Here is a 22,599-nt window from a genome sequence, read left to right as displayed (position 1 = left end):
TATCCCAGCTGCACGCTCAGAGCTCCTCTGGGCAGCGGCTGCTAGTGCAGCACGGCCCCATCTATCGCGACCCGCCGCGGCAGGCAATGTCCGGCAGGCAATTCTGTCGCGACACGGCAATGTCCGCCCGCCCCCTCAGCGCTCGGGCGGGAACTACAGCTCCCATGGCCGCGCGGGGCGGGCGCCGCCGCCATCTTGGGCCGGGCGGCGGGGCGGCCATGGCCGCGGGGCGGGCGGCGCTGGCGCTGTGGGCAGTGGCGGCCGCGCTGTGCCGCCCGCAGCCCGCCCTGGCGGCAGGTGAGCGGCGGGACGGAGGGACGGGACCGCGGAACGGGGCCGGGGGGCCCGGCGGGCGGCTCCCCCAGCACCCCGCGGCCGACCGCGGGCTGGAAGGCGCGCCCGAGGCGCTGCCTGTCCCCCGCCTCCTCAGCCCGCCGCTCATTCTGCTGGCGGATGGATCGAACGCTTTGGCTTTTCCTTCCTGTGTGTTTTAGATGCCAAGTGGAAAACGATAACTGGCCAAATTAAGAAAGCTGTGGAAGCCTATGAGCCGTGTGTAAAGGAAAATTGCAGCTGCCACCAAAGGTGAGACTGGTTTCCTTTCGAGTGCGCAGGTCTCCGGACACAGGAGGGAATACTTTCGGCAGCACTGGTGGACTGGGGATAAGCCAGGGAATATTTTGGCCCAAAGGTGTCACATCTGCAGCTATGGGACCGCCGCTGGCCGCACACCTTGTTACCCTCTGCAGCTGAACATACAGTGTGTTGGCATTTCATATAGACCGCACAATCAACCATACACATAGCCGGTGACATTTCTCTTAATAGCCCACTTCTGCCTTCTCACTCAGTAGGACTGGGGGGTTTGAGACCTTTAATCACCATTTCTGTTTATTGGAGGAGAAGGAGTTTAGGAGTTACCATATTCTTCTGCCTTTAGAGTTAGGATTTCAGATGCAAAAACACAGATGCCCAACTTCAAGCCTCCTATTTAAAAGTATCAGATGTGCTCACTCATTTTGGGGTTTGAGTGCTATATTGGCTTTTAAAATCAGATGAGTCATATTGAGCTACTGTTTGTACACTCTGTTTGGAGTTTTTGATATTCATTGCTCTTGAAATATTGATAAGGGAAAGTCTCATCTAGCTGAGCCTTCCAGTCTTTCCTAAGTTCCAATCCAGATACAGCCTAAAGACATATCCTAATCTTTAAACATACACCCCATCAGCTCCTGCCCACCTTTGGGCCAAACACCTTCCCAAGTGGTTACAACCTCTAAATGTGCTGCAGAACATGACAGGCAGTAGTAACATGAAGTGAAGGTGGCTGTGAATGTGCCATGGCACTGCAACTCTTCCTGTTCTCAAGCTCATCCTGTTTGCATCCCTACCAGACTGCTCATGCTGTTGTGGTCAGACTATCTGCACAATGGCAATTCCTGACACAATTTTACTGCTCTCTATTCGATTAGGAAATAGCAGAATTCTGGAGGTTGGAGGGGACCTCTTGAGATCATCAAGTCCAACCCTTCTGCTCAAGTAGGGTTGCCAGGACTGTGACCAGTCAGGTTTTGAATATCTCAACATTAATATGCCAAAGAAGCTCCACATCCTCTCTCTGCAACCAGTGCTAGTGTTTGGCCACTCACACAGTGGGATCACCCTGACAGTGTTTTCTTAAACTGAAACATTGATGCAATGTCTACCTAAAAGCAAAGAATGTTTCCTTGGCTGTTACAATCTGACAGTGTCTATTACATGCTCAAGCAGTTAGATCATAGGACTTATAGACTAATTTTATATAAGTTGCATCCCCCTTCTGTGTTTTCTTACATTCATTAGGTTTGTGCTTCCATGCTGTGTTCCTGGAGCTCGCTGGTGGTGTGCAGAAGTCACAGGATATGTGCCTGTCCTCCTGGGCCAGCTTTCACTCACCCAGTGTTCCTGGGTGATGATATTCATGCAACTAGACTGTTACCTACATTTTTAATGTCTACACAGCGTAACATTGTGTGAGGAATTTGGTCTTGGTGTGCCCCATCATTTACGGAGAGCCAGAGCACAAGGGTGAAGTGAGCTGAGAGGGTTTTACCCAAAACATGCCTGGGAATGTCAGGTACTTCTGTGAGAGGGTGACCAGAGTTGTCCTGTGCTGGGCTTTGTGTTCAGGCAAACAGCACATAGGTAAAAGTGTGAAGCTTGGACCTATGAGTCTCTGGGGAAATTCCAAGTGACTTAAATTCTCACACCAGAGCTCCCAGAAGCTACATGAAGCTTCTTTTAGCTAGAAGCCTGTTCTGCACACTGCAGTATGTAATGCGCAGTATCCTCCCTGTGGTACATAATAGTGTCTGGTGGTTTTGTTTCAGTGTCTGGAAGCAGGACCTGGCTCCTTTTCGGGGTGGCATTTCCAAGGAGACAATGTCAGATGTGGTGAGCCGGAAGCTCGGGACCCACTACCAAATAATTAAAAACAAACTGTATCGTGAGCAGGACTGCATGTTCCCTGCAAGGTAAGAGCTGTGCAGAGGATCTGCTCTCCCTAGCTGGGACAGAAGAGTACTTCCAACACTGCCAAGCTGGCAGCTATTGGGTACAACAATATTTCAGAGGTCTGAATTCCTTTCCAGAGCTGGAGCCCAGAAAATAAACTATTAGGCTTATATGCATCAATAGGAAAGTGTCACTGTTGCACTTCAGTGTACAAAGGGTTGGTTGTGGAATCCCAGAGAAATTCAGGTCAGGCCAGATTTTATAGAATGTGTTGCCTCATTGGTGTCCCCACTGCAGTGGGACTTGGAGGCTGCTGTAGGCAGTTCCCAGTTTGCATCATGGTATGGCTTAGGCTCACCATCTCTTCTGCCTCTGTGTAGAGGAAGGCCTGCAAGAGACTGCAGGAGTCTGCCTCTGTATAGCTCTTTTGCCATGTGTCATTTCTCCACAGATGCAGTGGAGTTGAGCACTTCATTCTGGGGATCATCCACCGCCTCCCTGACATGGAAATGGTGATCAATGTGCGAGACTACCCCCAAGTTCCCAAGTGGATGAAACCCATTATCCCAGTTTTCTCCTTCAGCAAGGTACACACACCTTTAAAAGCTGAGCATTTCCAAGACGTGCATGTCCTTCTTTCTCTTGGGAACATATTTTTGAGGATGGTTCTCTGCAGATTTTCTGTGCATCAGAATTGCTTGCTCTTTCTTGCCCTTTGTTTCCTTTCGTTTCCAGTTTTCTGACAGACAGACCTGCAGGTAGATTTGATATATCATCTTTTCGTCTCATTAACTCCTCTTCCAGGTCAAAAAGTGTACCTCTGCTGCAGTGGAATGATACACACCTGTGTGGAATTCCTCCCAGTATTCCTCCCATTTGCTACAATACCTCTGTTAAAATTGTAGCCATACTTTATCAGCAATATTAAGGATTTTTGATGTCAGTGGTCATACAGTAATCTCATTTAATGTAAATATTTTAGTCCTTTTTTGATGCCACAGATGGGTGTTTCTATAATCTTGTCACCTTCTGTGAGCCCTTTTCTCTCGTGTTCCCTTTTCCATCTGCAAATGTGCACACATATGCAGAGGTGCACGCATGCATGGAGACAATCGCTTTTTGCTTCTCTGTTCCCAGACTCAAGAGCCCTCCTGCATGTTTCCTTCCTCTCCCACTGTTACACCTGACTATAGCATAGTGTCTCATCCTTTTCAGCAAAATGCTCTTACACCTCAAGCTTTGGCTAATCTTACTTTGCCTTAGTGAATGCCCTGTATGCCCAAATCTTGCACTTTCATGACAAATCCTATTCTTGGCTGAAGTCCAGCAGGCAGTAAGATTCAGGGAGAAGCAATGAACTCTTTGGTCTTGCTAGTTCAAACCCAGCTCTGTTTCTGCTAATTTGCAGCATCTTACTCTGAACCTAAGTCTTCAGCTCATGCAATCTGAACCATAATATGATCCATAACTGTTGCCTACTTCACAGCAATCCTAAGACTCTCTCTAGATTTTCACTACAGGCAATAACCATGTTCGCTGCTGGATGTAACAGTAAAGCCAAGCTGTTTTTTCCCCTTGACCATTGAACAATCTTAACTCTAGGCAGCAGAACCCAAGTTTTTGCAAAGCAATTTTTGCAGTTGTGTTCATCATTCTGCCCCTGAGTGCCCTGCAAATCCCTGCAAAAAAGTGAGCTCTGCACTCACTGTTGTCCAGTATCTGAACTGTAGCCTCAACCCTATCTTAATTAAAACCCAGTGACCCAGGCACAGCTCATTGACATTTCAGCAGCCAGTGTTAGGAAGACTTCAGGGTGCTGGTCCCATGTGCTTTCTAAAGCTGAAAGTATAAGGGATTGAAGTATTGTCCTGTTCTGCATCTCAGAAAGTTGATCATGGAGCTGTCATCACTCTGTTACCAGTGCCTGGTTGTTGCAGGACTGAGAAGATGGAGAAGCACACACTCATTCAAGTTGGAAGGGACCTCAGAAGGTCACCCAGTCCAGCACCTTTGCTCAGAGTAGGAACAGCTCAGGGCTGCATCCTGCTCAGATCTGAGCATACCTGGGGACAGGGCATCCACAGACAGAGTTGATTAATGAAAACATATTTCCCACTATCTAACTGGAATTCCTCCTCTTGCAACCAAAGCCTGCTGCCAGTCATTCTGGCTCTGCACTACAGAAAAGAGTGTGCCTTCTTCTGAACTCTCCCATTAGGCAGTAGGAGATGGCATTTACATTCCCCCAAGCCTCTTCTTCCTGTGTACAGACAAACCCATTCCTCAGCCCCTGCTGGAAAGTCATGTGCACTAACCTCCTAACTACCTCAGTGGGCTTGGACTCTCCAGTGTCTCCAGGTGACAGACAGATGGATAATTGTGTAGAAAGTTTACTACTAGGGCAAGGAAGTTGCCTATAGTCTGGTTTCATGGAAGGGTTTAGTCTCAAGTGCTGGTCTTCCCTCTGATAATATATGGGCACTTAAGCAACCAAACTGGAGTGAGGAACTGGAATTCTTACATTACCTGGATATTTGTTACAGTGAATTGTTAAGTGATCTCTAAGAAGTCTGGAATGAACTGAAGTGCTGGAAACCTTAATGTCAAAGTGTCTCTAAGTGCTTCTGTCTCTGAGGAGGTAATGCCTCTTAACTTATCATCTGAAGAAAACATTTGTAGCTACACATAGGCACAAACCTTTAGAAAGGTGAGTTGAGCTCAGGTCTTTTGCTATTTACTAATCAACTGCATCATGGATCTGTTTTGCTGTTTTCTACATGAAAGTCCTGTGTCATCACACAGCAAGACAAGGCCTTTTAAAAATCATTGAAGCATTTCAGTATTGAGCTGTCTTCATATGAACCCTGCCCAGGGAGGTTGTGGAGTCTCCCTTTCTGGAGACATTCCAAACCCACCTGGATGTCTTTCTGTGTAAGCTGCTCTAAGTAACCCTGCCATGGCAGGGGGGGCTGGACTGGATGATCTCCAGAGGTCCCTTCCAACCCTAATAATTCTGTGATTCTGTAAGCCCAGCAAATGGTGACTGCAAAGCTCTTTTAGCCTCTTTTGGAGTAATGGAGAAAGCCAACAGAGCTCCCAAAAGGAACATTTGTTACTGGTGGGCTCAGTCAGTGAAACAAAGTAAATATTACTCTCATTCTTGTATTACTCTCCTTTTTCTCCAGACGTCTGAATACAATGATATCATGTATCCTGCCTGGACATTTTGGGAAGGAGGACCAGCTGTTTGGCCAATTTACCCAACAGGTTTAGGGCGCTGGGACCTCATGAGAGAGGACCTCAGAAGGTATGTTTTGGAAATGGTTATGTGTGGGGGGCGGTTTCATGGAAGACAAAAATCCATCTTGCACTGGGCCACTGTTGATGTATAAGACCTTAAGTCTGTTGGCCTGTGATCTGTCCTGCTGCCTCACATTAACTACCTACAGCCTAACTGCTGTGTGGGAATTCTCCATGGAAACCTTGGATGATGTCACTGGAAGTTATAATTAGCTCCTCTGTTTGCAACCCTTTAGTAAGGAATGCAGAGGACAAACTATGGACATCCTTCATGCTGTCAGGGCCAGATTGCTATCAGGTTTGGGGAGAGCAGGTTTGTCAATAAAGTAGCAGTTATCTTTTGCCTGCAGAAATCTCCCCTGACATACAGAAATATTCTTCTTTCTTTTCAACTACTCTAGAAGCTGTGTTTTTTTTTCACTGCAGGGATGATCCAGGATGTTTGTATAAGCTACTGGAAGGCTAAAGGAAAGCCTTCTTTAGCTCTGCTTTTACTTGAGTGTCATTGTGCAATAGAAAAACCTGGAACCATTCCTAGGACTCAAGAGTCACTACTGGGCTAAACAGAAGACATTTCTTTCTGAGAGTCTTCCTTTTGGCAGGATCTTCTGACTTGTTAGCAGAGTAAGGGGCTGCTTCCCATGGAGAGTGACAAACCAAGTGTGCAACGAGTGAACACAGAAACAAAATAGCAAAAACCACTTCTATGTAATTGACATCCGAATGCAAAGTTTAATCTTTTACTCTTCAAAATCTGAAGACCCACGTGATTATTCATAGCTAAAGCTTAATGTATTGTTGTGTAATGGAGGTGCAAAGCATTTACTTGTGCTTGTGTTTTCACTATAAGGAGATGCAAAGCTTGACCTGCACAGGTAGATCAGCCTGGGGGTCAGGACCTGCGTGTTCCAGGTGCAGCAGAAAAGTCTGGCAGAGTTCCCTGAGAAGTGGTGAGGCAGGTGACTGCACTGGCAGAAAACCCCCCCCAGGTGAACAGCTATTTTGAAGGACTTGATTAGGTTTAAAATGGAAGTGATTAGGAAAAACAATGAACTCTTGTGTTTTAAGAGCAAAACACTGGGTGGGTTTTTTGTTTCTTGATTGGTAGTTTTGTTTTGTAGTGGGAAATGACTGATTAGAAACTCTAGTAGTTTTTCACTATCCTTATTCACTACAGCAAAATAAAGCCACAGCACAAAAAGTGGATTCAAAGCTTAGGTAAACTTTTAATAACCTTCAAGGTTTGGTGGGGAGCTGTGTGTAATACATTGTTTGGCCTGAAAGGTGTTCTGGAAAGTAGCCTATATTATGTTGCCTTAAACACAATATTTACAGGAAAACCTGTTTCATTGGAGCTGGCTGAGAGGTTTTTTTTTGTGCTATAATGAAGAAAGTGATTTCCATCAAAAATGAAGAATAGAAAAAGACACCATGCTGTGAAATCTGATGAAAGTGTTGTTTCATGGTTACATTAAATCATTTATTGCCATGTGTAAAAAATATTTTCAGATCTGCAGAAAAATGGCCATGGAAGAAAAAAATCTCTAAGGGATATTTCCGAGGATCCAGGTGAGCATTTTTTCCTGCAACAGAAGATTCTACCAACAGGGGCTGTGACAGCTCTCTGTATGTAGAAATTTCTATGTCTCCTAGACCTAAACCCTAATTAAGTGTACCTCAGAGTGTATTTTCCAAAAGTAAGGAAAGTGAGACATGTTGTACAGCATTGCACTATTAGTTATTCTCCACAAGAACTGCCATTTGCAACTAGTTTATTATAATCACCTAATATTGGAAACAGAAGTTGTGATGGATTTGCCACATTATTTCTTAATGACTAAAACTGTCACCTCAGGAGCCCGCTTGTTTTGTTCTGTGAAGGGAACTACAGGTGCTTGATACAAATTTAAAGATTTAATATTGCTGTTCATGCATTCTGCCAAGGTGAATGCTCTATTTGCTGTGCAAGTGCTGCGCACTGAATGAAAAGTATTCTGGCCTCAAGTTACCTGAGTGGTGGGGGATAAGAAAAGATTTTTTTTTGGCCTCTCTCCTGTGACAGTGTGAAACAATGTTAAACCTCATACTTTGTTTCTTCCCCTTCCCCAATAGGGAAGGATTTCATGGCTTTCCAAGTAGGCTCAGCAGCTGATAAGGAATGTGTCTCAGGGATGTCATAACCTTGTTTATCAGCAGTGTTTTAAAGCCCTGTCAGAGGGATCACTGCTGAGATGCTGAGCATCTTTTAACTTTCTCTAGGGTAGGAGTTAAAGCATTCAGCACTCATCAGGATAAAGGAAGCAGGATTTGTCCTGGGAATTGTTTAAATAATACTGTTAAATATATAATCAGTCAAATAATCTTGGTACCCATAACTCATTCTCTTCTGTTAATATACCCTTGGACAGAAATGCACTGTGGTACACACTTCACAATGTTTTGGGGGCACTCAGGGAGGTCAGGCTCAGAAAGAGGCAGTGCCTTGAGTCCTGTAGTCTGTTAGCTGTGTTGAGTCATGAGGATTGGCAATTAGTGACAGCATTTCTTTTTCAGAACAAGCCCTGAGAGAGATCCCCTCATCCTGCTGTCCCGAGAAAACCCGGAACTTGTTGATGCTGAGTACACTAAAAACCAGGCTTGGAAATCTGAAAAGGTGGGTGGGTGTTTGTCTGTCTTCTGAGTATGAAGGCCAGAAAGGGTGGCATTGCAAGATGGCTTTGATGGGAGAGAAACATCTTGTTGGAGAGTTGTGGGTGATCCTTTAGAGTGGGGGAGGTTTGTAGTTCTCTTGATGGCCACACCTCTCTGACAGATGAAAGGAAGGAGTCTCTAGAGCTTGGCAGGCCAAACACTTTTCTTCCTTCCACGCTTGTTGTTCGAGGAAAGGAGAACACATAAGAAAATTAATCTCTGCCAATCTCCTCCTCTCCAACAACAACAAAATTGGCCAACCCTTCCCCTTCTTGTCTCTGAGCTGCCTCTCTGGTGTTGTCAGTCTTCAAACCTTTTTCTGTTTGCTCCATTTCTTGATCCTATTGTGGATAACTTTCTGATAACTGTTGCTGATAACTTTTTTGGTTTCTTACTTAGTCTACAGTCCAGCTCTCTCCAGACAGTCTTGGCTAATCCAGTTACACGTGGCTTCACACAGTCCATTGTCCCAAGCTGTTTTCTACTCTGTAGCTGCCAACAAAACATTATCATTTAATGTGTTTGTGCTGGCATTCACTTACAGGCAGTGTGTAATTTACTGAGCTTTTTTCATGTTTGAAGGGCTGGGAATTCTTTATAATCATTTTAACAGCCCACCAGAGAAGGTTTTCTCAGAAGTGGGAATGGAAGCTTTTGACACCTTACCTTTGTTTCTAACTGAGAAGGAAAACAATTTAAATCACCATTTGAAGCTTACTGTTTTGTTTTGTTTTATTTTGCTTTTAAATTCTCTTTATTTTAAGGACACCTTAGGAAAGCCTCCTGCAAAAGAAATTCCACTGGTTGATCACTGCAAATACAAGTAAGAGTTTTGATTAGTAAAGCTGTTCAAGGGCTATGGGTTAGTCTTTCCTAGCATGGTGTAGGGTCTCATTTTATTTTAAGGTCTAATTCAACAACCAGCTTCATGTAGCTATGAGAGGCTGTGAGCAGATATAAGACAGCTGAAAATTTGGGAGCTTAGCATGACAAGTGCTGCCACTGGGTGTATGTAGTAAAAGAGAGAACCTTAAATCTGATTGAGCAGACCCAGTATTAATTCATACTTTTTATGTTGTTTAGGAGAATGTGGTTTTGATTTACAAAGGTTTTAACTACTTAATGAGGGTTTTTTTGGTGTAACATTCTCACAGGTTTCTATGTGCAATATAAACTCTTAGTGTGTATGCACTTGTGTGTCAGATGTTTTGCTTTTTCTTCTGCTAGTTGTGATTCTGCCAGCCAAAATCTGCTGATATAAGAGCTCAGTCATTTGGCTGAATCTGTGTTTTTGTGCAAATGTGATTGACTTGTCTCATTTTGTATTTCACTAGACTGTAGCACAGATTTCTCCCTTCTGTTACACGTACACTGCCCAACTCTGATGCTCCCCAGCCCATCATATGGTGTAGGCTGAGGCCTTTTCACACACTTTTGCTGTAGCCCAGGGTGGTAGGGTCAACATGAACTTTTGTCTGCTCCTTTCGGTGTAGGTGTTACAGCAGGCTGAGGTCATGGATGGTGGGAGCTGTGTCTGGAATTGGACAGAGGCATTTGCTTGCTTCCAGACCATCATTCTTGTTACATCTCTACATGTATTTGTTGAGCTCCTAATACAGTGAGCTCCTTGTCCCTGCCTTGAGATCCTAGGTAGTACAAAGGATGCAAAGTAATTTCAGATTTACTCCTTGTTATTTGCTGCTGAACTAAGTTTAGCTGTAATTCCCATCTTGGCCAAAATATATATAATATATAAGCTCCATCTCACCCAAAATAGCTTCATTAAAGGAAGAACTCTCTTCCTCCAGCCCAAAATGTTTGACTTCAAAGATCAGTTATGTTCTGGGGAGGTTTACCCGTAGGAAAAACAGCTTTCCATATAATAGGAGAAATGTGGGTTTGATAAAGAAAACAAGTAAGCAAACAAACATCCCTATGAGATACAGTTTGCTAAGAGAAATATCCCCTTGCCACATTCAAGCCCAGTTTACTAACTTGGCAGAAAATACTGAAAACAAAATTGTGGATTCTTTGTTATCTGCGAAGTCCATCTGTTGTGTGCTGGCCCATTTAACCTCCTATGCTTGCATTCCCAAGTTAATATGAAACAATTACATTCAGATTAAAGCAGAATCCTAGAGGAAAAAATAACCTGAGATAGATGTGCCAAAGCACAACAGTGAACAGAAAAGCTTCACTGCAAGGCAGGAGAGACTTGGGAAAAATTTCCTTGTGGTTGACAAAGCCTCTGGGTGACCCTTCAGGGTCACAGAATCCATGTTGTGACCTTCTGTGCCTTGCTGGCAATTGTCCACAAGGCCTCGTTGGTTTGTCACAGGCAGGTCCCTTTATCAGAGGTAAAGCCTCACACTTTGAATTTCTCACTGAAATTCAGAAACTCACCTTAGCTTCAGCTCACCTTTCCTGTGAGCAGCTTCAGTTGAATACCTTTCCTCTGTTTTAGTGACCAGTGTGCTGCTCAGCTGCTGCCTGTCAGGGACGGTTCACTGCTGCTTGGACACCAGCACACCTTAGTGCATTTCCTGACACAGGAAATAATCAGGTCCTATAATCAGGTCCCTACAGAATGTATAATCAGGTCCCTCTCTTTGCTCACCCTTTTAAAGGTACCTGTTTAATTTCCGGGGAGTGGCGGCCAGTTTCCGCTTGAAGCACCTTTTCCTGTGCAGCTCGCTCGTCTTTCACGTCGGAGATGAGTGGTTGGAGTTCTTCTACCCCCAGCTGAAGCCTTGGGTCCACTACATCCCAGTGCGGTCAGACCTCTCTGACGTCAGGTGTGGGGCCTGAGGCTGCTCCATGGAGCATTCCATACCATGGAGAAGCCTTTGGGAAGGGGGAGTGGTTTGTGTTAGGCCATGAAGTGCCTCTACTCCGAGGCATCAGGCAAAGACTCTTGGAGCTCATGGATGGTCTTTTCATCACTTCCCCCAAAGAATCCTTTGCTGATATTTCTTGGGGAGTACAGTTTCACTGGAGTAAGTCTTTCACTCCCACTGAAATCAGCAGGCACTAGACACTTAAATTTGCAAGTGGGCAGCAGAGATAAGGGGGAAGAAGAACTTATCAGTGGGCCAAAAATGTGTTAGCCCCCAGATTTCAGGATGTTGTCCAAAATTGATGTGAAACAATCAAGAAGAGAAGTTTCTTCTGTGCTCTGAGGTGAGCAGCACCTTCACTCACCTGTAGACTCTTAACCTCACCCTCTCTAACAATTTAGCCAAGGGGTGATGTTCTCCACTGAGCCAGTTGTTTCATAGCTTTTTTTTGTGTGTGTCTTCATTTTAGGGAGCTCTTGCAGTTTGTAAAGGAAAATGATGCCATAGCACAAGAAATTTCAGAGAGGTAAGCAGTATGTCCTTCCTGGCTATTAGGCAGTCTTCTTCCAAAACATTTTCTTACACTGCTTTTGAAGGGGGTGCCCATCAAAGACGACCCAATATTAGTAGGGTGCAGTATAACTGATCTTCTGCAGTAACAGCAGGAGGGCTGGAGCAGTGACAGCAAGCAGAGGGAAGCAGAAAGCAGGGCGCTGTGCTTAGCTCTTTGGTTCACGTGTGCCCCATGTCAGGAACCCCATGGAAAGCTGGCAGAGGTTGGGAGCTTTCATCTCAGTATGAGACAAGCTGGCTCCTGGGAGCTGTGTCTGCACTGTAAACATTATCTATCCAGGCTGGTGTGAAGCAGCATGCATCAGTGCTGCTCTAGCTGAATGGGATAAGTGAAATCTGATATTTATTATCCCGGATAGCAAATACCATCCTGAGGATAGCAAAAAGCACTGCAACGTCAGAGCTGTGAGCATGAATGAAAATTGTAAAATTAAAACAGACGGTACAGAGCAGTGTGTGTTGTTTCTCATTTGAAACAAGGAAGTGTGAAAGTTGATATACATCCAAACCAAAACTAATGACTCTTGTAGGAACTGGGAAACAGGCCTGACTGTGCCTTGTGTGTCTCTAGGGGACGTCAGTTCATCACTGAGCACTTGGAGATGGAGGACATCTCTTGCTACTGGGAGCATCTGCTGTCTGAATATTCCCAAATCTTGTCTTACAAAGTGAAAAGGAGGAAGAGCTACAGCGAGATCACTTCTGGACAGCTGAAAACAGAACTGTAGAGACTTCTCTGTTTTTCTCTTTGGCTCAAACTGATCACTGTGGAAATCTGAAGATCAGTATTAAGTTATTTCTTGCTCTCTTAGACTTACTTTTCACAGCAGAACTACAGAGAAGTCAGCAGTAGGCTGACTTGGACATTGCTTTTTTTTTGTTGGTTTTTTGTTGTTGTTGTTGTTGGTCTTTTGTTTTGTTTTGGTTTTTTTTTTTTGAGACTGATAATACATCTGCTCACTTCAGTACTTCCTTTTCTTCCCCACAGCTGTGCCACTTCTTTTTTCATCTCCTTCAGCCTGGTTGAGGGAATGTCTTCAGTCACACAGTAGCAGCTACTGCTCACATTACCCATTTTGAGGTGGTCACAGGCTGCTTGTGCTCGCTGTGTTTATGCCCACCACAGCCTCCTGGCTAAGAAGGACTGCAATTCCTGAAATGCTCTGTGCCCCCCTAGGGTGAGAGGCTGGGAGGCAGCAGCATCTTCTCTGGCACCCAGACAGGAAGAGTGTGGGGTGGCAGGAGGGACACAGGAGCCTCCCAGGGGAGCACCCTTGTTGGTAAAGCAGCCTCAAGGCTGAGAGAGGAGCACATTATAATGGAAGAGGATGATAGCAACAGCTCTCAGGCCTTTCTGCAGTCAGTGTGGATCAGGGAAGAAGGAAATTGCATGGAACAGTAATATTTAAGTTTATGTGTGCCCTCACAGAAGCCTTGCAGCCCTGGTACAGGGACACAGCAGCTGGCCCTGTTGATCAGATGCTGGTTGCTGGGGCAGTGTGTTGGTTTTGTGCTGGGCTTTCCCATCCAGCAAAGGAAAGAGAATGGGGCATTAAAAGAACCTGGTTTCTAATGAAAACTGTGCCAGAGTGGAAAGGGTTTTCTGGTTTTCTATTTTTATCCAATGGAGAGATAGCACTCCAAGAAACTGAACAGCTCTGTATGATATTTTAAAACCATTTGTAACGAAGTACTTTTTGGAATAAAACAAACAAAAATTCAGTTTTGCTGGCTGCATGTTGCTTCATCAGAAGAGTAATAAAAGGTCTGCAGAGCCCCAGCTTTTCCACCCGTAGATCTTGCAATGAGACTTGATAGTTGCCGCTTAGGTGGCCCTTGGCCAAAGTGATGGTTCGGCAGGAATGGGGGAAGAATCCCGGGAATTCAAGTCCCATGGGTTAAAATATGCTCAGGCTCGGTGGGAAGGCCCGGGCAGCTCCCCTGGTGGAAAGCTTTCACTGCTTTGGCGAAAGGAGGAATCCACAACAGATGGAGTTATTCTAGGGAAGGCAATGAGCCCCATGAGCGGCACCATCTCGCCATGCAGCATTTGCCTCTTACCGGCCTCAGAGCCCGGGGGCTGCACCCCCTCTGTCCTATGCAAACCGGGCATCACAGCCCCCAAAACTCAGCTCCTCTCTCGCGGGGGGAACAAACCTGGCCCTGCACGAACGGGCAAATATTTGGAGTCATTAATCAGCAATGGATGCCGAGCCGAGCGGTTCGGAGCCGCTCCGTGCCGTGCCCCGCCGGGCCGCAGGGGGCGCAGTCGCGCCCGCGCGGCGCCGTCGCTGCCGCCGGCCCGGCCATGGCGGAGCTCCCCGGCGCTCGGGCGAGCTTCGGCCGCCCCGCGCCGCTGCCGCAGACGGGCTGGGAGCGGCTCAGCGAGCTCTGGCGGCGAGAGTGAGCTCCGGGCCGGGCTCGGGTGGGACGGGGCGGGACGGGCCGGGCGGAGCTGGGTGGTGGCGGTCCCGCCGTGCCTCCCCCGGCCGGCCCCGCGGCCATCGCTGCCCTTGCCTTGCAGCGAGCAGCAGCGGTTCCCGGAGGAGACGCTGAACATCGCCAAGTCGGCGTTCACGGCGGGCGTGGTGGGCTGGCTCTACGGGGGGCTGCCCGCCTTCGTCAGCGCCCGCAAGGCCTTCATCGAGGGCAGCCACGGCGAGATCTTCCAGAACCGCGCCGATGCCTTGGTACGGGCCCCGGGGGGGAGCGCTGGGCACCGCCGCCGCCGGGAGGCCTCGGCCTTGGGAAGGCGCCGGTCGGGGAAGTTGCCCTTGGAGGCGCGGTGTGGGGTAACACCGGAGCCCGCAGGAGGCCCGGCGGCCTCGTGTTTGTGGGACGCGTGTGCTTGCCCGGTTCTGGGACAAAAAGTTTGCTGGGAGTGTGCAAGTGCGTGCAGGTCAGCTGCTGCGGGAATCAGCGAGTGCCGCGGTTAGCTTCAAAAAAGTGTCCTTCGTTACAGAGAAAGTTGGCAACAAAGTTTGCCGTTCTGATTAATACGTCTCGAAAAGGCTTTCTGCTTCCAAGTTTTAATGTGCTGACAGGAGACTTCATAGTATCGAACTGGGATTGTACTCTTGTCTTATTAATGCGAGTCATTTTTAGACCATTTAAAATTCTTTTAGAACAACAGCACAACAAAGAACGTGTGTGACATTTTATAGATGTATTTGAACTTCTGGGTGTTTGTTATTCAATTGAAGTGTTGGTTACCTGGATTACGAGGAAGAAAACCCTTTTAAAAATCGGCCTGATGTAAATTTTGCATCACTTACAATTAGATTTGGCCTCTCATGTGGTGACCTGCAAACTACCACTGCCTGGCTTCACTCTGGTGACTGCGGTATATCTGAACCCAGATATAAGTACACCACAAGCACCGGAAGAGAAAATTTATTTACTTTCATGGCATTAACTGCAACATTTTAAATTTTTGTGAAGCTTGTGTAAATCACTTATTTTAAAAAACCTCTTTTCAAACTTTTAAGTGCCAATGTTAAACTGCAGAGCTTGATGGTATCTTAACATTAAATGTAGATGGTTATTATTTACTTACTCTTATTTATTGATGGTTATTATTTATGAATACTTATGAAGTCATAGTAATGTAGTTCCTACTTTTCCTCCCTTCTTCTCTGCTTTCCTGTCCTGTCCAGGAAGAGCCCTCCCAGTCCACCCAGATGTGTTTCAGCAGCCGGATTAGAAAGACCAGTTGACATTCCAAACTGGAATTGATTCTCGGTTTTCCCATTGGTGGCTGGGAGCAGCTTTTCCTCCGAGGGTGGCTGACTTGATCAGAGTTGGGGTACCATCAGTCCTGTGACCTGGCCTGCTGGGTGCTGGCAGGAGGAGGGAGCTGTGAGCTGTGACATGTCCTCTCTGTCCCCTCAGCAATCTGCACACCGTGCTGGTCTCCGGAGTTTCATCCGCTACGGCTGGCGCTGGAGCTGGAGGGTCGCGGCTTTCGCCACCATGTTCAAGTGAGTGTTCCTGATGGCAGGGGCAGCAGAGCTTCCCTGTGCTGGTGCTTGTCCTTGCCAGCAGTGCCCACAGCTCTGGTGACTGATTGAGGCTCCTGGTGTGGCCTTAACCTGAGTCTGGTTGACCAGGCAGGAGCATGAGGAGGGTTTAATCTTGTAGAATTGCCCCAGAATTCTCATCTTCAAATGGGTCAACACAAACCCTAAATGTGGAAAAGCCCTGTTTGTACATCTGTTGCTGACTTGAATACTGTTCTTTGTTGACAGCTGCTTTCTGCTTTTCCTTCATCTCTTTTTGCGCTTTTTCTCCGAGGGAGTGTTAAAGTGTGTTGGCAGTTTCTGGAAGCGCTTTCTAACCCACATTGATTTTTGTCCTTTCTGCTATGTCTCATTACTTCCAGTTTGTATATGCTGGTGGTACTCACAATTGTCACTACTCCTGCTTTGTATACACTGGTGTTACTCACAATTCTTTGTTCTTGTCCTCAGAAACTTGCAGGGGATTGTCTTGTTCTTGAGCAGTTTCTGAATGTCAGACCTACCACTTCCATGTACCTGTTTTGGCCTTCAGATTTTTCCTACACACACAAACCAATGCAGAGAGTGTTCTGCTTTCCCTGATTTTCTTCCTTGGGTGCTTCAGTGCATTTCTGACAATAGTACATCAAACTAAGCATGGTCTTCTGAGCAAAGCCCTTTTAAACTAGAAATATCTCCTTCCCTGTTGTTCAAACCAGTAAATTTATAAATTTAAACCTGCATTGGCTTTCTCTGCAGGTGTGTTCTGTTTAAGTTCTCCTTCTGCTTTTAAGATCCCACAGTATTGACTGGCATTACTTTATAATTCTGTCTCCCTAATATTTTTGTTCCTTTCTGAATTTCTTCCTCACTGTCTCTTGGTTTCTGTGGCTCCTTTTAGTTCAGTCTCTGTTTTTAGCCTTAGTTAGCGTGCTGTTTGCTTTCACTCCTGGAGTTTTTGATTTCTTTGGGTTTTCTGGATTTCTTTGGATTTGACATGTAACCTCGTCATCTTCCACCAGGTGTCTCCCCTGCAGTCAGATCAGCCCCCTTTTCACCAGCCCTTTGGAAAAGGTTCTGAACTAAGCTATTTGCTCCTCAATCAACGTTGTTTCTGAAAAGCCCAAGTTGAAAATTTTGTCCTGCAGTTGTGAAAACTTTAAGTTTCACAATTAAAACCCAAATTGTTTGGGTTTATCTGTGTTGGGAAGGAGAGGAGGATTGCTGCTGGCTTGTCAGTGTCATGAAGGGTGCTGGGGAATATGTGGCAGCTGAACTGAGAACAGTGTTTTGGGGCTTAGCTGATGTTTTAGGAGGAGTTGGTTTACCTACCCCAGAGGGAAATCTGATGCCACAAGAGCAGGTGACCCTGCTGATGTCATGAGTGTGACTTAGGCTGTTGTACTGGGGACTGTTTACAAGGCAGGATCTTACTGACACATGGATCAGCTTCTGGGGTAAATGTCCTACATCAGGACTGGCTGACTGATAGGACCTTTTTATTGCTCAGACTCTTTTCTCCTTGACTATATTACATGTTCCTAGGCACTAGAACAGGTAGTTCAGAGAAGCTGTGGATGCCCCATCCCTGGAGGTGTTCAAGGCCAGGCTGAATGGAGCTCTGAGCAACCTGCTCCAGTGGAAGGTGCCCCTGCCTGCAGTGAGGGCTTGGAACTGGATGACCTTTAACATCACTTCCAAACTAAACCATTCTGATTCTATGATTCTATATGATAGGAAAGAAAAAACTTTGATTAAAAAAAAAGAAAGAGTATCTCAGATCCAGTTCAGGAACTCTAATATTCCCTGGCCTGTGTCTGTGCAGCTGCCCGCAGTAAAGTCTCAGAAGTCATGGCTGGCATGTGTGTGCTCTAAACAGATGGGCAGCCAGGCAGTTAGAGGCAATGTGAGGGCTGGCTTAATGAAATCCAGCTTTATTTCAGGCTGTGTTTTGCTACACCTCTTTTTCCATGTGCAACTGCTGACTTCTGTGCTTTGCCTTTGCAGCGTGGTGAGCACGGGCCTGTCTGCGTACCGAGATAAAACCACCATCAGTAATTTTGCTGCAGCAGGAGGTAAGAGTGCTGCAACCTGTATGCTTCTGTTTGTTAGCAAGGGTTGTAGCAGAAAAGCTTAAGCAAGTATCCACATCCCTTGGGATTGAGCAGCTTCTGTGCTCTTGGGCTTTTCTTCTTGTTCCACTGACTTTACTCTGATGTTTGCCTGCTGCGTGCCTTTATTTGTAACAGAGATACTGATGCACTGCTGAAACCATTGGGGAGTTTTGTGGTTATCAGTTCATCCTCAAGGTACTTGCTGGAGTGCATAACCTGTTCTCATAAGCACCTATTTAACAGGGAAAGCATTTTTTATTTCCACTCTTGGAAATAGACAATTCAGCACACTGTTTATAGGCTGCCCTTTTCATGCTAAGTTTTGCATGCCCACTTTTGGCAACAGGGCTCTGGGTACGTGATCTGCTTGTTCAGTTTTACAGGCTTTACTGCCCTTACAGTTGGATACACTTTTTACTGATCTTTTCTGCCTTACATGGCAGCTACTATTATTAGCTGTTGTTGAACAGAAAAAAGAATGAGGGAGATCATAGAGAGGGCTTGCTTTTACTTTCATAGATACTTCTATGATACAGCAAAAACTTTGGCAGTTTTTCTGAAGCAGAAGGAACTTTGTGCAGTGTTTCAGTGCAGAGACCATGGTGACTTTGTGGTGAAGGTCTGCCCCACTGGCCATGGCACTTGGTTTCTGCTCTGTTAAAAGCAGATGTCAGCTCATGGAGAAGAGAAATGCAGCAAAGCAACTCCCTGTGTTGGTGTGAGATGTCTGTGGCAGGGCTGTTTCTAGTTTCAGTGGGTTTGTTCTGTTTTTAGCCTTCACAGGAGCCCTGTTCAGAATGCACTTGGGCCTGGCGGGCCTGGCAGGTGGTGTCGTGTTTGGAACGGCGTTTGGGTGAGTTGTGACTGCTGCACACACCGAGCCTGGAATCACAGGTGGGGCTACAGGAGCTTCCCTTCCTCTCTTGCCTTGAGGGATTTCCTGTATCCCTCATGACGATCACTTTTCTTTCAACCTTTAAACTGTTTTTCTTTTCTTCTTTGCTTCTTGTTTTGTGTTTTGCTACTCTCTCAGTAGTGAGAGCTCGGTGCTCTCAGTAGAGAATCTTATTTGCTACTGTTTGCTTATTAGAGAGAGCAACATAGGCTCCACCAAAGCTAAAATGTGAACTAGCAGGCATTAGGAAACACTGAGGGAGTAGCTGCATGGCTGGACTGTAAGGTGATGTGTATTTGTACGTGTCTTGCAGTCATGAATCTCCTGAAGTTCCCTGGGGCATGGAGGAGCCCATGATTCTGTCTTAGAGGCTCTGTGCTTCTGCACAATGACTTCTAATTTAGGAGAAATCTGACTTTACAAGCAGGACTGAGATATCTTCTCAAAGTGCTGACCTGTAAATATCCTCACAAGTGAATCTGAGGATCCTACCTGAAAAAGAGAATGAGCTTTATTTGTGCTGCTTGGTACCTTCAGGATGGTGTCAGCTGTGAGCATACCTGGAAACAGCCTAGGGAGCTTTACCAGTGAAAACACAAGTACTTCCAGAGCTGGATGGAAGCTGAGCAGGGATATCACTGTCTGAAATATGGTTTAGGTGTTCTATGGGATCTTCACTGGGCACTATAAATCCTTCCACTCCTTTGTCCTGTGTGTGCCAATTAATGAGTAAATTCAAAATATGTCATCACTGGGTCTCCAGTGAGTCACATCTGAAGAGAGGCTGTGGTTGGTGGGTGACAGGAGGGTGGTTGGTGGTAGGAGTACTGTAGTCTGTGGTGTGATGTGAGTTTTGGGCCCTTGCATGCTCCTTTTGCTGATGCCAGTAAGTTATTGCTGTTGTGTGTCCCCTGGGTGACTGGTGACTTCTCTGCTTCCTCCTTCAGGATTCCTGCAGGAGGCCTCCTAATGGCAATGTATGGCTTGGCTGGTGAGACCCTGCAGGAGAAGAGGAGTCGTGAGCGCAGGGAGCTGTACGAACAGAAGCTGGCAGAGTGGTGAGGAACAGCTCTTTCCCTTCCAGTCCTGGACTAGGAGGGTGTCTGGGCCTGTGGGTTCAAACATTTAGAGAAACCATGATGCACTAGGCTTTCTAAATGTAGTTCTCCTAGGTTTAGAACCTCAATTCTTGTCTTGGTTGTTGGTGTTGTTCACACACCAGCCTTAGAAATGCTGATTTAGTCTTCCCAGTCTTTCCTTCATTGCTGCCTTCTTTCCATCCCTGTTAAAGAGAGGAAAGAAGGAGGATAGCTGGAGGCTTGGGGGAAAAAAGGTCATGACACTGGTCATGTGAATTACTGAAACTTACTCACTAGTTCTAGAAAAAACTTTCAAGAGCTTGGATTCTGCAGTCATGTCTCTGTCAGGAGAATACAGGCATAACATTGCTGTGCACTCTCTTCTCTCCTTAGGCAATCCAGGCTCAGTATGACTGAAATCTTAGGCCAAACAGAAAGCAATGCCCAGGAAAGGCCAGAGATGGAGAGAGCAAGATAATTGAAGAGCTACTGAGTCTTCCCCAGATCTCTGTTGTAAGAAGCTACACAGCATTTTGATCCTGCTTGATCCTTCAGTCAAGGGATCGTGGAAGTTGTCTGTGAATGCAGTTGTATCCTGTGAAAAAGCGTTTTGCTGAAAACATTGTTCAGGGATGGATATCACTGCACAAAGAGCTTGGAAGGGCCAAACCTGTTCCACCTGAGAAGTGGAAACACAGACTTTACAGACCAGGAAGCATCGTGTAGGTTTGGGAGGAAGTGAGGGTTCCAGAGCTTCATCTAGAACCCATTTCACTGCTGAAAATGTCCAAACCACCAGTGATGCAGAAATACTCAATGTAAAGGAGCCTATGAATGGTTTGTGTGCTAAAGGTGCCCTGAATCCAAAAGTTAATTATGCCCTGGTGAAAGCTGCTCTTCAGACAGTGCCTGAACAACTTGCTGATGGTGGTTTCTTACTTGGTTCCTACAGTACTTGGGTATTTTGCAGTCAGTGTGGAAGAGGGGTGGAGGAGCTGGGCTGAGGGTGCCACAGAAAACATGACTTATTTCTGGTGGTGACGGTGGAAGGCTTGGCATTGTGGACAGCTTTAACAATAAGAAAGCCTCTAATTTCATTTGCAATTTTGAAACCAGGGGATGACCTTTGGGGGAATTGTAGTTCAAGAGACTCAATAAAGCCATCCAGCACTGGTGACTGTGTCCATAAGCTCTTTATGTCAGTACAGCTGGTACTTTATGTCAGTACAGTGTTGGTACATCCTTGAGTGATATTCCTTGAGAAGAGCTCCAAGATCCCACCAGACATTCCTCTACCCAGGCAGTAACAAAGGCAAGAGCCTGGAGAGTGCCAGCTCTGTTATTTTGTTCCAGAGATGAACTCTTCAGTCACAGCTGTTACCTGTGGGTGGTGCTGGAGTTACTGTACAGACCATTGTCTGTACTCAGAAGGGTGAGGTGGCCCATCACTGTTCCCCCAAAGCAGGAGGTCAGAATTCTTGTTCCCTTTCTTTGTTCTCCTACTAAAAGGAATTACATTCAGGCAGGATTTTCGTGTGTTCTTCTCATAAGAAAAGAATCTGTTCTGGTTGAATGCTTTTCCAGATAATTAGTGTTGATTGAAATATGAACAGTCGATCCCACAGAGTGCATTCCACCCACCCAAAGCAGATTTTTGGCACAGTTTGCTTTCAAGAAGGTGTTGTGTTTTCTGACTCCTGAAGTAATCATTTAATTTTTTAAACACTTCAGTGTAGCTCATTTTTCCATTGAAGAAACGTGTATTTCAGGGTTGTCATCAGCTAGCTCTGATTTTCCTTTTCTATGTGTAAGTGAATGATCTGCATAAGCAGAGGTATGGATGTATCTTTCCCTCTTCTTGTTTTAAGCTGTATGTGTTGGTGACAGTAATGGTGGTGTCCTTTGCCCCCACCCAAAAAAAGAAAAGAGGCTTTTCTAAGTCACATTTTTGCCATTGTGCATACACAGCGATGTCTTATCTTCTTCTTTTTTATCTTCTTTCTTCTTGCTATTACATCCCTACCCAATATCTCACTCTTATCTGTACAGCAGCTCTGATGACATTTAGCTGTGTCATTGCTCTGTCTCCATTCCTGTTTGGTGGTATTTGATGTGATGCCTAAAGAATACTAATTTTCCTGTGCCTGACCATTGATGCAGGGATGTTCTTCCATGAGAGGGAAGGCTGAGCCAAGGTGTAGCAGTTGTGTGGATTTTCTCTCTGTGGAAGGGAGGGCTGCTACATGTTCTTATGCTGCCTTTTAGCCAGGGGAAGCAGAGACTTCGAGCTACACTCAAGATTAGCAGCCATTTGTTTATCAGTTTCCTGCTGAATTTAGTTCCCTGCACTTCCTTATTTTTTGACTCCTGAATGGGGAATGAAGAATTGGTTCAGAGTTTGTTTCTTACAGTCCTTGTAAAGGATTCTTCACATCCCCACTCCCTCCACCCCCAGCAAAAGCACAGCACTGAAATTATTGACCCTCCACTTTCAGGGTAGGTAACCCAAGGAGCAGGGGTACAGTGAGAACACCTTACACTGGCTTTTGTTTTTGCAGGGAACCTCCTGTTTGGAGGGAGAAGGATGATCTGTGGCTGGGCTGCTCAGCTAACCCCTGG

General features: G+C 45.9%; 2 protein-coding genes across 2 annotated transcripts; both read left to right on the top strand.

The window, feature by feature from the left end:
- Nucleotides 1-12,762, top strand: POGLUT1 (protein O-glucosyltransferase 1). Its single transcript, XM_038152535.1, has 11 exons — nucleotides 1-297; nucleotides 495-585; nucleotides 2,370-2,513; nucleotides 2,945-3,080; nucleotides 5,679-5,800; nucleotides 7,303-7,362; nucleotides 8,347-8,446; nucleotides 9,249-9,307; nucleotides 11,112-11,279; nucleotides 11,791-11,847; nucleotides 12,466-12,762. The coding sequence occupies exons 1-11, from the start codon at nucleotides 87-89 to the stop codon at nucleotides 12,620-12,622; spliced, it is 1,305 nt and encodes a 434-aa protein (XP_038008463.1). The 5' UTR covers nucleotides 1-86; the 3' UTR covers nucleotides 12,623-12,762.
- Nucleotides 12,763-14,162: 1,400 nt separating this feature from the next.
- Nucleotides 14,163-21,157, top strand: TIMMDC1 (translocase of inner mitochondrial membrane domain containing 1). The gene is made up of 7 exons (XM_038145856.1): nucleotides 14,163-14,297; nucleotides 14,419-14,584; nucleotides 15,786-15,874; nucleotides 17,900-17,967; nucleotides 18,781-18,859; nucleotides 19,849-19,959; nucleotides 20,374-21,157. Exons 1-7 carry the CDS (start codon nucleotides 14,203-14,205, stop codon nucleotides 20,456-20,458), a joined length of 693 nt encoding a protein of 230 aa, XP_038001784.1. The 5' UTR covers nucleotides 14,163-14,202; the 3' UTR covers nucleotides 20,459-21,157.
- Nucleotides 21,158-22,599: the final 1,442 nt, after the last annotated feature.

The sequence above is a fragment of the Motacilla alba genome, chromosome 1 (genome assembly GCF_015832195.1).
Source record: "Motacilla alba alba isolate MOTALB_02 chromosome 1, Motacilla_alba_V1.0_pri, whole genome shotgun sequence".
NCBI lineage: Eukaryota > Metazoa > Chordata > Aves > Passeriformes > Motacillidae > Motacilla > Motacilla alba.
The sequence above is the reverse complement of the archived record's forward strand: the minus strand, read 5'-3'. Positions and strand labels throughout refer to the sequence as shown.